At 48.6% G+C, this 13,720-nt stretch overlaps 1 protein-coding gene across 1 annotated transcript in view; it reads right to left on the reverse strand.

Annotated features, from left to right (window-relative positions):
- The window catches only part of DAAM1 (dishevelled associated activator of morphogenesis 1), a 93,528-nt gene that overhangs the window by 26,428 nt on the left and 53,380 nt on the right, over positions 1-13,720 (reverse strand). Inside the window, exons 4-13 of the mRNA XM_085315069.1 lie at positions 9,543-9,614; positions 6,905-6,999; positions 4,773-5,106; positions 4,116-4,226; positions 3,897-4,000; positions 3,201-3,267; positions 2,229-2,346; positions 1,797-1,935; positions 1,214-1,272; positions 80-267 (exon numbers count right to left, since the gene is read on the reverse strand). Of these exons, the coding sequence (XP_085171195.1) occupies positions 80-267; positions 1,214-1,272; positions 1,797-1,935; positions 2,229-2,346; positions 3,201-3,267; positions 3,897-4,000; positions 4,116-4,226; positions 4,773-5,106; positions 6,905-6,999; positions 9,543-9,614 (1,287 nt within the window). The remainder of the gene's footprint in view (positions 1-79; positions 268-1,213; positions 1,273-1,796; positions 1,936-2,228; positions 2,347-3,200; positions 3,268-3,896; positions 4,001-4,115; positions 4,227-4,772; positions 5,107-6,904; positions 7,000-9,542; positions 9,615-13,720) is intronic.

Genomic DNA, 13,720 nt, shown 5'->3' on the forward strand with positions numbered 1-13,720 from the left:
CCCGGAGTGTTTTCAATTTGCTGTGAGGAGAGGGGATTTGGGATTTGACCACAAGTGGGAAGGAGGCTTGGGCTCTTACCCGGCTCATCTCGTGGAGCTGTGCCGTGAGATCAGCGACCTGCTGCTTGACCTGCTTGTGCTCAGTGGATTCCTTCTCCAGTTTCTCTTTCATCTTGTTCAACGTCTGCATCATTTCTTCCTTCTCTTGGGCCTTGGCATCGCACTCCCGCTCCTTCTTTTCCAGCTTCTGCTGAAGTTCGCTGTGCTCTGAAACAGCCCCACAAAACAGTCCCATGAAATCACTTCTGGATTGCAAATATTCCCTTATTGCAGATAGCAGCATGCAGGAGAACAAACCCTACGCTGCCCCAGAGAAAAGCAGCACAGTTAAGAAAAGAGAGTCTGCATCATGTGCTTAATACCCTGGCCAGAGTTTTCCAATGCACTGCAGACTTTGAGACATGATGCTCAACAAGGGATCCAGCAGAGGTGTCTCCAAGGGATGGATGGAGAAGTCCTGAGCCCGCTGGCAGCGCTGCTGAAACGTCCTGGGACATCCACAGTCATTATTCCTCCCACTGCACCTTTGAGAGCTGCAGTGTTGAGAGGCAAGAAGTCAGGCGGCTTGACCCGGTGATGTACGCTGACCCGGGGTATTTCGGGGCTACGCACTGACACTGGCTCTCTTACCTGACGTCAGTGCTTCACTGAATCAAAGCCTGAGTGATTAAGGTCAAACAAGTTGTAGGAAAAAAGAGGGCCATCAGGACTTAAATCTGTGCTCAAAACCTTTGTTAGATGAGGACAATTTCCCCGCCAAGCCCAGATACATCACTCCTGACTTCCTCATTTATTCTGATATATAAAAATTAACCTACCAAATAGCAGCATTTGTCTTCTGATCATGAGAAAGAAGGATGAATGTAATTTTAAAAATCAAATCCTTGTTTTTCATAGTTTCTGGTATTTTTCTTTTTTAAATCTAACAACAGCATATTTTTGTGGAAACAAAACTCCCTTTCCCCTAAAGACTCCAAGAAAAAATTAATATCTACTTCAGCCATTTCCATTGTAAGCCCTATGGTATAATCTCAGCCAGTGAATAAAGTCTGCAGAGAGTCCATCCAGTTAAAGTGTGCATATACACTACCAGTTTAGCTTACTGTACATGCAAAGGTTAAAGCCAATGCCTTTTATCTTTTTTATCATTCACCTTTTCGCATTTTTTCTGCTTGCTCTTTCCACTGCTTAACTTCATTTTCATTGACTAACCTAAAAGAAAAAAATACAAGTAGCGTTACGAAACAATCTTAATACTGTGAGCAGGCAAAAATCAGCAGCAGCGAGCAGGACTGAGCGAGACCGTAGAGCGAAATCTGGGGCTGTTTGTCCAGGCGCAGTTCCCAAACTGGTATTTCTAACACCTCTTCTCTGCTTCCCCACAACTCCCACCCGCCAGTTTTTGCATGCTAAGACACACTGCCGTCTCAACTGCTCTGGGGTCCTGGCCAACCTCGGAGCAGAAACATCACTCGTGTAAGCAGTAAGCGATGAATAAGGAACAGTGACAGTTACAGTTAAAGGAAATGGTTCACTGCCAGTACGGAGGTTCAGCTTAATTCACACGCACAACTCATCGGATGGGTCTACGTAATCTAAATCTGCCAGGGGTGACTCCAAAACCTCCTCGCCTACCCCCTGTTCCAAGCAGCCCTGAGCAGGAGGCAGCGAAGACACGTCGGCCCATTTCGGCACCGCTCAGCAGCAGGCTACAAGGAGGGAGGACGAGCACTTACATTCGGACGACGTTTTTAATGTTGAAGTTTTCCAGGGGAGTGGCGTCGGGGTCCTGCCCCTTGTCACTCTGTATGACGATCTGCTGTACAATCCTGTCGAGCAATAGCCAGTACTGGACAGTGTTGCCGCTTCTTTTATCTAAACAGGAAGAAGGAGAGAGATTGAGAGACTGAATCATCTCCCAGCACGTGCCACCTCGCAGTAGAAGCATAGAGAAAAAATCTACATAGGAATGGAGAAGAAGGACTGAGAGGCCACAGCCTGCTCAGGAGACCTTCGAGAAGGCCGGGGGAGATCTGGGCTGCCCATCATCTGGACGCACCGTGCAAGCCTGGAGCCCTGGGGAGGGACTACTAGCTCTGGGCTACAAAGCCCCAGGCGGTTGCAGGTTTCTTTTGCCCACCCTGGCAGAGCGATGCATCTCTACTCACAAGGCATTTGGAGACAGTGGTGGAGGATAGACATAAAGTGCGGGTATGCTTCCGTGTGAGTCAGCCTCTTCCTCGTCAGCTCAAACATCTGAGTTGCACTTTTGGTGTCTATGTGAACCTGTGGAAAAGAGCACAGTGAGATCAAGCCACCAAAGCGATGACTTCTGGGGGTTTTCAGCAGCCTCCCCAAACTGAGGCCACAAGCCCAAGGAAACGAGCTGAGCCCAGCTGAGGTCAGAGTCAGAGTGAAACAGGGGATGCGAGACAGCAGCAGCAATAGGTACCTTTAGAGAAGGACCTGCCCTGGGGTCTCCCTTTCTGGGCACTTTCTGCATTGATGAGGAATCTCCTCTAGTGAAGCACCTCTGCGCAGCAAAGCGGTGTTGTTACAGCCAGACCCTGGACAAGGGAGCCAGGGCAGACAGAGGGCAGATACCTTGAGCGCTTGCTGGAGCATCCAAAGCAATGCAGACCCTGACTAGATCAGCCATGGACTGAGAAAGAAATACCACGTTAGGCAGCCGTTACAGGYGCCAAATCCAGCTCCAGCTCTCTCCCTCTGCCACCTGAACGTGGCCGGGTCAGGCAGCCCTGCAAAGACAACCTGACGGCTTGTAGCCCTTCCATGGAGATACCACAGTAGATGATCAGACTATGGCCCCTGAGTTTCTCAAGGCTCAACTCCAAACGCTGCGAGCCATCCCCTCTGCCTGAGAGCACGCTGCTGACAGGCAAACACCCCAAACGCAATCAGGTGAGCTACAAAGCCCAGAGGACAGCAAATAGCACTGATCTGCAGCCAGAGGAAAAGAGACRAAATGGCTGGACTGCTGTGGGATGGTGGCTAGGACAGAGCAGGTGAACAGGAGACAGATTTCCAACTGCCAAATTTTATCCAAGCAACCATACTTTGTCCCTATCCATGGGTGCTTTTAAAAGGAATCCCGATATCACGTACCAGTTCATACTCACCAGTTCAAATCTTTTGGCAAATTCCAGTTCATCTTCATTTCTAAGCATTTCAAAAAAATCTAAATGCCTGAGGAAAAAGAAAAAAGACTGTTTAAGCAGATAGGAATACTACAATTAATAAACTGCAAGCAATCAGTCTGGAGGAACTTCCAAAGCAGTCAGCTAGCAGACAACAGTCTAGAGAAAAAGAGGACTTGAAACATCAGCAGCATATGCGGTCTAGAGCTCCAATAGCTCCACATGTTCATCTTGTGGGCTTGAGAAACCAGATCAGAAACACAAAGGGCATAGTAATTACAGCCTCTCCAAGGAGTCTTTTGGGAAAAAGACAGGCACTAGGAGGAGAAGCATTGACAGAAGTCCTCCAGGCCCAGGATGGACACCCTTCCCGGTTCAGCCATGAGTTAAGAGTGCAGTAAATGGAGCTGGTGGGTCAATGTGCATGTTGGCTCTTGGTAATGAGCAAGGTGCCCCTGGCGTATCTAATCAGGGCAGATGCCAAAGCAAGTTGGTCGCTCCTRTTCCCATTGCATTTGGTGCGGATTTAGCAGGTTTCTTCCCTCTTTCCTTGGCTACAAAAAAGGAATTTCCTCAAGAGGGGCCAGATCTTCAGTGTAGACYCACCAAATCCTAAAACCAGAAAGCAAGGACAGAAGGAAAGGACAACTAACCAGGAGACTGTTGGTCACTACTCACCGGTCTAGGGTTGAATTTTCATGTTCTCTTAGTTTATCAATGACRGGCTGGATTCCCAGCATGAGAAATTCATATCTCAGATGGAGTCTGAAATCCAGGCTTTCCTGGAAAGGATAGTTATAGAGTCAACACAGCAAGATGCCTTTTATCTAAAATCGTATTAAAAAAACCCCAACAACCAGCAAAACAGCACCCTCTCCAAAGAGCCCCACAGCTCACCACGCCTGCTCCCTGGCTCAGCACAGCGTTAATGAAGGACATGATTGCTGTCTTGAGGTTCACCTCGTCCCGATACCGCCCCGTGCTCTTGTCCAAGTCATTGATCAGCGTCTGCCGAATACACGACCTAAGTTAATAGGCTGAAACTCCCAACACGCGCTCCAAGAACAGCCCCTCTACGCTGCACAAACCACCAGCTTCCATGTACATTAACAGCTCCTCGTAGTGCCYCTACAGCCCCCATAGCAACCCGCTTATGAGGTTTTGTGGCTGTAACACTGCCCATCTCAGCACCTCCATCTGCTAACATCAAGCTGCTACATCAGCCCATCTGTATGTACTGCAGCCTTGCACATCAGCAGTGTTAGGGATCCTGCAAAACCAAGGCTTGCTCTGGGGATGGGGGGACTTAAGGAACTGTTTCCACATTTTTTTCTCAGCCATGGCTCTCATCAGATACAGTATCATAGTACTAAAACTGGAAAAGGCCAAAACAAATCATTTAGAAGACGCATTTAAATATCCAGGAAGAGGAAGGCATAAAAATGGCAAATTGGGCTTTCCAGGGAGGTTCCAAGTAGATCAGCCCCTCTCCACCCAGCACCAGGGGACGATTCGTCCAGAAACAGAGCRAGAAGCAAGCTGAGACCCACCTACCTGAAACCGAGTCCGCTCGCTGGCGTATTTCTGGTAGTGCAGCATAGCCTCCAGTACCTTTTTGTGACCCCCGGGAACCAGGCACACAGCGCCCATGATTTCCAGCACTGCCACCTTCGTCTTAATATTCTCTGTGCTCAGACTCTGAGCGATTACATTAATACTCTCCGAGTGGGCCAGGACATGAGCCCGGCCCAGGGAGTTGTTCATTAGTGCTTTTATACATCCAATGAGCGAGGTATGTATTCGAGACTCTGCTGTCTCATAGTCCATGCTTTTGAGGAAGTTCAGAATACACGATAAGCCATCCAGGTCGATGAACCGGGTTACAAACCTGTCAGAAAGAGGGCTGCTTTAAAACCACATGCTAAGGCCCCCTCTAYCCACAAAAGATTGTTCTGGTAGACCCAGAACTGTCTTATGTACTTTTTTCCTGCCATGGACTTTGCATAGCAAATACCCTGCATGGCTACTAGGGCTCAGAGCACAGGGACAGGAGAGTGCAAAAATCTACCCATTTATTCAGGCCCCGTTTCTGCAGCGTAGGCATCCACACACCATCTGCACAACGCAGGCTGGCTGGAGTTACGACACCTGGAAGAGGAGCAGCTAACTCATCCCACCAGCAAGACCCCAGGGCAGAGGATGCCACGACGCAGCAACGCTGCTGCAAAACCTTCCCAGCCCCCAATTTGAGTCTTAAAACACACTCATTTGGGACCAGCCTGGGACCAGCCTTTCTACCCCCTTCTACCTTTCCCTGGCTCACCACTCGCATCTTTCTTCTCTCCTGTTACRCACACCTCGCAGTTTTTTAAGCAGGGATTTCAGATTTTTACGACTTACAATGAAGCTTAATAGAAAGCAGACAGCCAAGGCATGACAGTGCCCACTGCAGATCCAACAGACCGTGCAGACAGAACACGCTCTCCTGCACCGCACACTGTTTGTGCCTTCTAGGATCTCCCTGACCGATACCACTCAAGCTGGGTGTACTCTCTTTTATCAAAAGGCACTGGCTCAGAAAGCCAATGAGCCAAGAATATTCCAGCACCGGGGCGATTTTAATTTACAACAAGCAGGGCTGATGCATAACTGCAGTCTCAGTAAAAATTGCTTTATGGAACTTCTAAATGTGCTCTTATTCCAGCCAAACTGAACAGTAAATATGATGTTTATTTCCTCGAGAGCAAAGCAGGTCCAATAGGTAACATTTTCTCCAAGCCTGCATCCTACTGACTTGCAGGGAGACAGAGACACCTAAACCACATCAGGATCTTGGAAAAATTTATCACAAACTAGCACGGTGGCTGGGTACTACCCCTGCTCCAAAGGTACGGCCGGGAGCAGCGTGCCCAAGGKGCTGGGTTTCATGGGAACGGGCTGCTCACTCTTGACCCTGCGAATCTCCTACAGAGTGCCACCGCCAGAATCATCACAAAAGGGAAACATTTTCATCTGCAAACACTAGCTGTTTCTTCCATAACCAGAACAGGTCATGCATTTTTAATGGAACATTTTTCCATCAGAAAATGTCAACCTGAAACATCTTAAAGATTTTGCAGACACGCACATGCAGGCTCCAAAGAAATGGCAGGAAAAAATAAAGGCATTTAGAAAGACTTCCATCCTTTGTCTTCCCCATCAAAGCCTCCTAGCAATATTCTCTGCATTTCACAAAAGCCTGAAGATTCATATGATTTTATTCCATTAAAAATGCAAAAGAAGTTGAAGTCAAAACAAAGGGCTTGGTTGACCAACAAAGGCTGAATTTTTTGGAAAAATTCAATGCGGAAGGAATTTTTACATTTTGTTCCAATTAGAACAGAAGTAAATTTGGAAAAAAAAATGTTGCCTGATTTCCCTCAACAGATGTGAAGCTCCTGGTGGTTCTCATCTATTAAAAAGACAGAGGAAAAGCAAAAGCAAAAAAACAAAAAAAAAAAACAGTAAGAGAGAATAGTTGAATCAAAGCAGCGAGTGCCATTCCAGGGTCCTCGCCTCCTAACTYCTCATCCTCAGCAGGCCTAATGCTCCTCATTTATATTTCTATTTAAAAAAACCCTTTGTCAGAGAGCACAAATCGAAAGGCACGACAACAGCAATAAAGTAAGGAAACGGAAGAGAATTGCCTCATTGGTTTCGTCCTCAGTGCAGTCTTCAAACTTTCTATTGTTTTATTTCTCTCCTCCTCGTCTTCTTTTTCCAAAGCAATCAACGATTTYCTCTGCAAATGGAGAAAGGCAGATTAGAGAGACAAGGTTTCCCTGCAAAGCAAATGCACAGACGGGAGAGGAAAGGCAACGCTGGGTTTGCTCCCGGGAACCAAAGAGTTCATTCAGCAGGTATCACCACAGYCAGCACGGGAATAAGGCAAAAAAGCCAGGAGGTTATGGGCAACTGAAAGAAAAATGCTGTTTTATTTGCTGTGTGATGCATGAATGGGGATTTTGAGTTTCCCTCGGCAACTGGGACCTTAAACCAACTCTTAAAATTGAAAGCCGAGATCTTTGTTCAAGTCGCAGGATGCCAGGAAATGAGCAGGCATTGAGGAAAAACCCCCAATATCCTGCAGTGTGCCCGGAGACTGCCTGAACTGGTGACAGCAGGGACGAATGCACCGGGGTAACCAGGCACACGGAGAACTCCCCAGCCCATGTGAAATTAAGCCTCTCCCTTGCACGCTACCGTTAGCTGCAAGCATTAGAGGCATCACGCAGCAGCGACAGCGCGAACCACATCAGCTCCGTGCTGCCGAACAGCGTCGCTTACCAGCTTGTTCCTTCCCCACACACCTAGGTTTTGTTTCAAAACAGCAGGGAACGCGCATCAGTGAGATCCCAAGCAGCGGTAAACACCAAAACCAGGTGGTATTTCTGCTGCGTAGGTCCTTTCCGGGATTGTCTTTGCTTGTGCCTAAGCAACGGGCCGGTGGGCAATGCAAACAGTCGGCTATCGCTGTAGCGGCACCCAGGAGGACGGGCGAGCAAGTCCGCTCATACCACGTCCCTTCTGCACGATGGAAATGCCAGGGGCCTGAACGGGATAACATGGCATGGCTAGGGCAATGGATGCTGCTGGTGTTTACCAGCGGAGAAGGGATGTGGCTTGCTCTCTTCTCCCCAGGAATAGGYGAGGCCAACTCATCACTTCAGCAACCCCTGCCAACCAGCGCTGGGACAAACACGAGAGCTGGATCATCACCTCAAGAGCGCAGACTTAGTATTGTCACGAAAGTGATCAGTAAGTTCCAGAGTTAACGCCCTACAGGCAGAAATGGAGTCATCCCAAACTGCTGATCTACAGCTCATCCGGAGAAKCCTGGGATGGAGGATGCTCAAGACTATCTCCCCCCCAAACCACTGGGCTCAGAGAAACGAGACGGAAAACCTGCAACTCAGGAGAGGAACAGCGGAGCTCGTGGGGGCCAGGATGTAAATCCTGGCATATCCCCTATAACCCAACACTCCAGGAAATAAACTACGTAAAAAGAAGAGATAAATAAACAAATCACAGTATCCCACAGTAAACTGCCTGGCTGAGGCGTGCTTCCCTGCACAGGTTCCTCGGGCACTGGGGAGCTCTTAGGAGTGCTAAAAACCTCCAAGCATTTTCAGAGGACGTTCCCAGGGCCGGAGCGGCTGCGAAGCTGTGCCGGGCGGCTGCAGCAATGCTCCGGCTGCTTCTTGCAGCACCTGACGGCCGCGGTGCCAGCGTATGTGAAGAGCTGTGCTGACCCCTGCATTTAACTGTGCTGCTCTTTGGCAGCATATCAGGGCGGCCACGAGATCAAAGCCAACCTCCAGGCACTCGACGAGCTGTGATCGCAGGCTCCGCTCCGGCTCTCGGCTTCCTCCGTCCCAGCTTTCCAGGACAGGAGCTCCCTTCTCACTCGTAACCCCCTTCTCCTCCTCCTCGCCTCGATCCCAGGCTCTCCYACACGTCCCACCTTCCCATCCCCTGTCCTGGGCCCTGTGACAGCTCCTATTGACCTCATGGCCAAAATGTATGGCTTCAAAAAAGCCATGCAGCCCACCGCTTGGGAAGCACCTATTAAACCAAAGCAGTAGGGTCTCCAGGTATTCGCGTTTGAGCCGCGTTCCCTTCTGCAGCGTGCTAGTTCTCAGGGTACAGATCATAGCACTATTTTCGTCCTGCCCAGCACAACGACAAGAAAGCGTTTCGTAAAAATACATCTAAACACGCCTGCAGGTCAGTGGGGTGCGCTGGAGCCACGGCAGACTGCGAGGCCTGCGGTCCTTGAAGAGCGGGCAACACACAGAGCCATTTCTTTGCCGCGGCTGCACGACGCAGAAGGGCATCACGGTAACAAGGTGCTAGCAGGGAGCCAACTTTCGYTGCGACAGCAGGTGCTGAAAAAGCACGAGGGCTACCCGCTTCAAAGCGATCGCAGGCGCGCGGTACCTAACTGCCATTTAACCATCTAACAGGTTCCCTAAAAACCAGCTTTAGGCTGAAAATCACTGCTTGCCGTTAGTCTAGCAGGCTTGCAGCTTGGGGTGAGAGGAAAGGCTCACGCGCCTTCAAGCATTTTTTTTCCCTTTTCCCAGCTGCATCTGTTGGCCTAATGAACGACATTGCTTCTCCCTACATTTCACCTCACTTCAATYGGTGGTGGCTGAATTGCTGGGACAAACTGCGAAGTATTGCAGGCACCTTAATTGGAAAGACTGAAAACTACTACACGACACTATTGYAGCTACAGCATGATGGTTTTCACAAGCCCCATGTCGTGCTAGAAATACTTACAGCAGCCATTGAATTCAGCTGATCAATATAAAACTCTGGCCAGCTGGTGGCTCCTTTATTTTCTTCCTGGTCCTGGAGGGAGAGGGRAAAAAAAAGCAAAACAAAGACAGCAGATTAGAAGAAATAGCATTAACATCCCCTGCTGTTCACAAACAACCATCTAGGAAGACCCCACTTGCTGTTGCATTTATATCAATGTAAGCTCAATTTTCTACATCCTGAACTCACCTGCGGCTGCTGCAGATATGGGAACACTGTCTGACTTATTGAACTAATATATTTTATACACAATATACGCTCTACCATCTGCTTGCAGCTAAACTCTGTCCCAATTATTCTGCATCAGTCTTGTAGTTATTGGTTTTGGAGAAACAATACTGATACTTTACACATAGACTTTTCCTGCGCTGACTTTGCATTGTCCTTAAGTGTTTGGCAGTATAGCCTTGAAGAGTGTGCTTTGGGAGAAAAAATGTCTGTGACAAGCAATGAAGACTGAATAAACATGACATCAACTAGGCTCTACTCTTGGAGCAGGCCCACGACTTAACAACATCCTACAAAAGTCCCTAGACATAACAGACAAAACCCCTGRGGTTTTCATTAATACTTAGTATTATTTAGTAGGAAGGAAAATGCACATGCTAATATCCCACGTTAAAGGATGTCTCCTTTTGGGCTAGTTATCTATGGGATCAAAGGATGCAGAGCCTCACTGGTTATCCTGGGTCTGCAATACTCTGCTGTTGGTGGGACCCATGAGGGGTTTCAGGTTCTACCCTATTCTTGCGTGACCAAAAGACCTTTGAGGACCTTGAAAAAAGAGTAAGCTCCTGTCAGTACCTTGCACTGGAAATGTGTGAGGAAGGATGCAAGAGCTGTGCACATGTTTAGAAACATCTTCCTTGTACAACCTCCTTGTTATCTCTTTTAGACAAAATCTCAACCCGTGGCTGAAAGCTCACTGAGGCTTTCCTCTAAGGACATGAAGAAAGATATCCCTCAAAGGAAGAAAGGTCTCTCTGCCCTGGAAATGGAGAGGGTGCAGCTATTCCCTCCAAGCCCTGGTTTCAGCAGACGAGGTGCTGTCCCTGGGGCACCCTCCCCTCCTCGCTCAGGGCTGGGCTGCCAGACGGAGCCCTGCTCCGATAAATAATGCTGCGTGTCCCCAGGGACTGCCTAGAGCAAGTGGGCAGATCTGAGGGGAATATAACTAACTTATTCACTGTCAAGCTCAAACCTATTTCTGTGCTTCAAGACCAACCCTTCTCCCCCGCAGTATTTTCCCTCTCTGGCTGAGCTATTTATACCCAAGAGAGGAAATAGATTCACATCGGAAATGTCAACCCAAAGGCCTGGGCTGGAGAATCAACTGATTTTACACAAAATACAGACATTGAATAGTAGCGTTCATTCGGAGGGAGGCTTTTCAGAGGATCCAGGCTGCACTATGATTTTCTGGAGCAGGCATCTACTCCCACATGGAGACATTATAGACAGATTTGACCCTGCCATCCAGAAACTTGTGGCCTGGAGGCAGCTGAAGTGGCAACAAGCTTTCGGTAGGGATAACTCATCTTCCCTCATTAACCACCTTCAAAATTCACAGTATGATTTGCTGCACATTATTGCCCTGATTGCCCGTAGCCTCGGGAAAGCAGGATGCTTAGCGCTTCCCAGACGCTTATCTTGCCAGACACAGATCTTATGAGACTAGAAAAATCAGCAGCACGAGGGCAGCCTGGACTGCAGACTTTACTTAGATCTGGATGGCAGATCATCACCATCCCCACCCAAAAAAGGTGAGCTCATTAGATACAGAGGGATGTCAAGGCTTAGAGCAGAGATGCCAGMCCTCCAAACCTGCGTGGGGGTGGCAGATAGAAAATAAATTTGGTTCAACTTGAACCACTAGAAGCAACACCTCTCTAACTTTAAGGTAGAGCTTGAGATGCTTGAAAATGGTATTCTACTTTGCAATTTCCTGCAAAGGCAGGAGATGGAAAACCTACTCTTCTGCTCCCACATCCATGTGTAAGAATGCAACAGTCCAGCTGACTTCATCAGTTCAAAGGACTAGAATCCAAACYGTGTTGTGGTTCAAGAGGTGCAAATGGGAAGGGTTTGTTCATCCAAACACCACAGTCTCCAGCTTGCAGAGATGAGAAAATGGAGCCAGTGATAACTGTAAATGCATTTTCCTCCCATTGATATGCACAAACCTTTTAAGAGCAGCTAATCATACACAASCAAGCATCACTCTCCCTCTCACAGCAATGGAAACCCCTTCAGGCTATGCCTTCCAGAGCATCCCAGAACTCATCCTGGTTTTTTTTTTCCGTCTGTTTCTTTTGTTTGGTTGGGTTTTTTTTTTTTTTTTAAGTATTTTGGCTCTCATCATGCAAAAAGCCCTGGGCTAGCATTGGCTCTACCGCACAGTGCTGAACTGCCACATCATCTTCTCTAAAAAGGCTGCCTGGACAAATTTCTGTTTTGGTCAYAAACTTTTCTAGCAACTTCCAACTTCTACTGGTTGGTGTTTATTAACCAACAGGCCAAACGCCGTTGCTGTATCACCCGCGCAGCACTGATGGGCAATATGTTGGCTCCACTTGCCCCTGCAAGACTGCAGTGTCACCTCTTCTGAGGTCTTTCCTGTAGGACGCCTACACCAATTCCCCATCAGCAGCCCAGCCCTTCCCCGTGGACCTAATCCTTCCTTCTGTGTGACTCTGGGATGGGGAGAAGGGAAGTTCACAAGGAACAAGGGATCCGGCRCCCGGTCAGGCATCTCCTGAACATGCAGTGGGCCAAGATAAGCTATCTGTCCATCCTCGCAGCTATCTGCAGCCACGCAGAGCCGCTTTCCGCTCTTCCTGACGGATGCGATCTGGCCTGGCAGTAACTAGCTCACGCCAGGCGAGCTCTTCGTGCTGGTCGCGCATGTCGGCAGTAAGGAAATTCTCCCCTCGGAAAGGCTGCCCACTGACAGACACACATCCGCAAGCCTCAGATTCTTTTTTTTTTTTTTAATCTTCTGTAAATCTGGTCAAGTTTAAAGCAATGAAATAACTTTCTTGAGCAGGAACACTGTATTTAGACCTCCTTGCCCTCCGCTTTATTAGTTTGGGCTGTTCTCCCTTCCTTCTCCCGCCAAGAACCAAAGTTTTGAATGAAACACTTGATTCACCTTCCCTCGACATTTTTTTACCCAAATGGGAATAAATAGAGCACGAGAATTTTTCTGAGATGTTAGAACAACAACAAAAAATGTGTCCGACCCATGCTAGTGCCAAACCTAATAAACCTCAAGGAGGTCCCACTGCCTGCCTCTGTACAGCTGGGAGAGCCATTAATATTCATGCTCTACCAATAAGTTTATCCTGGCTCTAAAAGCCCAGAAATACCCCAAAACACGCGTTGCCAGTCACCGCAGCTCACAGCTATTGACTCCTGGGGAGAGAAAACAGCCGCGGTCTGCAGAGACCAGGGTAAAACCAGCACAGTGCAGCCTCTTGCCCATCTCCGTGGAAGGGAGAACCGGCCTCACCTTGTCCAAATGCTGCTTGGAAAAGGAGAAACGCTCATCTGCCAGCTGGGTTTGTAGCACCATGTTTGAAGGGGAGCGAGAAGTATGCAGAGTACAGCTTTGGAGGTGGTTTTGCAGAGCAGTGATGGTAACGAAGACCTATTTTCTGTTTGTGTAGTGCAAGCAGATTACTGGTGGTGGGACACAGGCAGAGTAGGGGCTGTTACGGGGCACAAGAACACTTGCAAGTCCGCAGGGAGAGCTATTCACCCAGGGACCCATGTCTCTGCAGTCCCAGTCCAACTACCATGTTGCCTCTGACCTTTTTCCAGGCAGGAAAAATAGGTTGCGCTGGCTTCTCTCTGCTTTCCCCTCTTCCAAAAACTCACCTCAAGTGAAGGCAAGAAGATGGAGGGGCAGAGGTGGGGACCCAAGACCTCTTGTGGGAGACAGCCGGCCTTGGCAAACGGCCTCAATGAAGTAATCATCTTCAAATAATCCCCGGGTCCTCCAGGCGGCCAATCCCCACTACATTTTTGGCCACGTTCGTGACTACGTAGCTAGGACAATCATCTGCCAAAATCCAGTTTGGCTGCTTGAAACGATCTCTGCAGGAAAACAAAGGTTCCCACAACAGTCGGGGAAACCT

The sequence above is a fragment of the Rhea americana genome, unplaced genomic scaffold (assembly GCF_003343005.1).
Source record: "Rhea americana isolate MKP2758 unplaced genomic scaffold, rheAme1 scaffold_42, whole genome shotgun sequence".
NCBI classification, from domain to species: Eukaryota; Metazoa; Chordata; class Aves; order Rheiformes; family Rheidae; genus Rhea; species Rhea americana.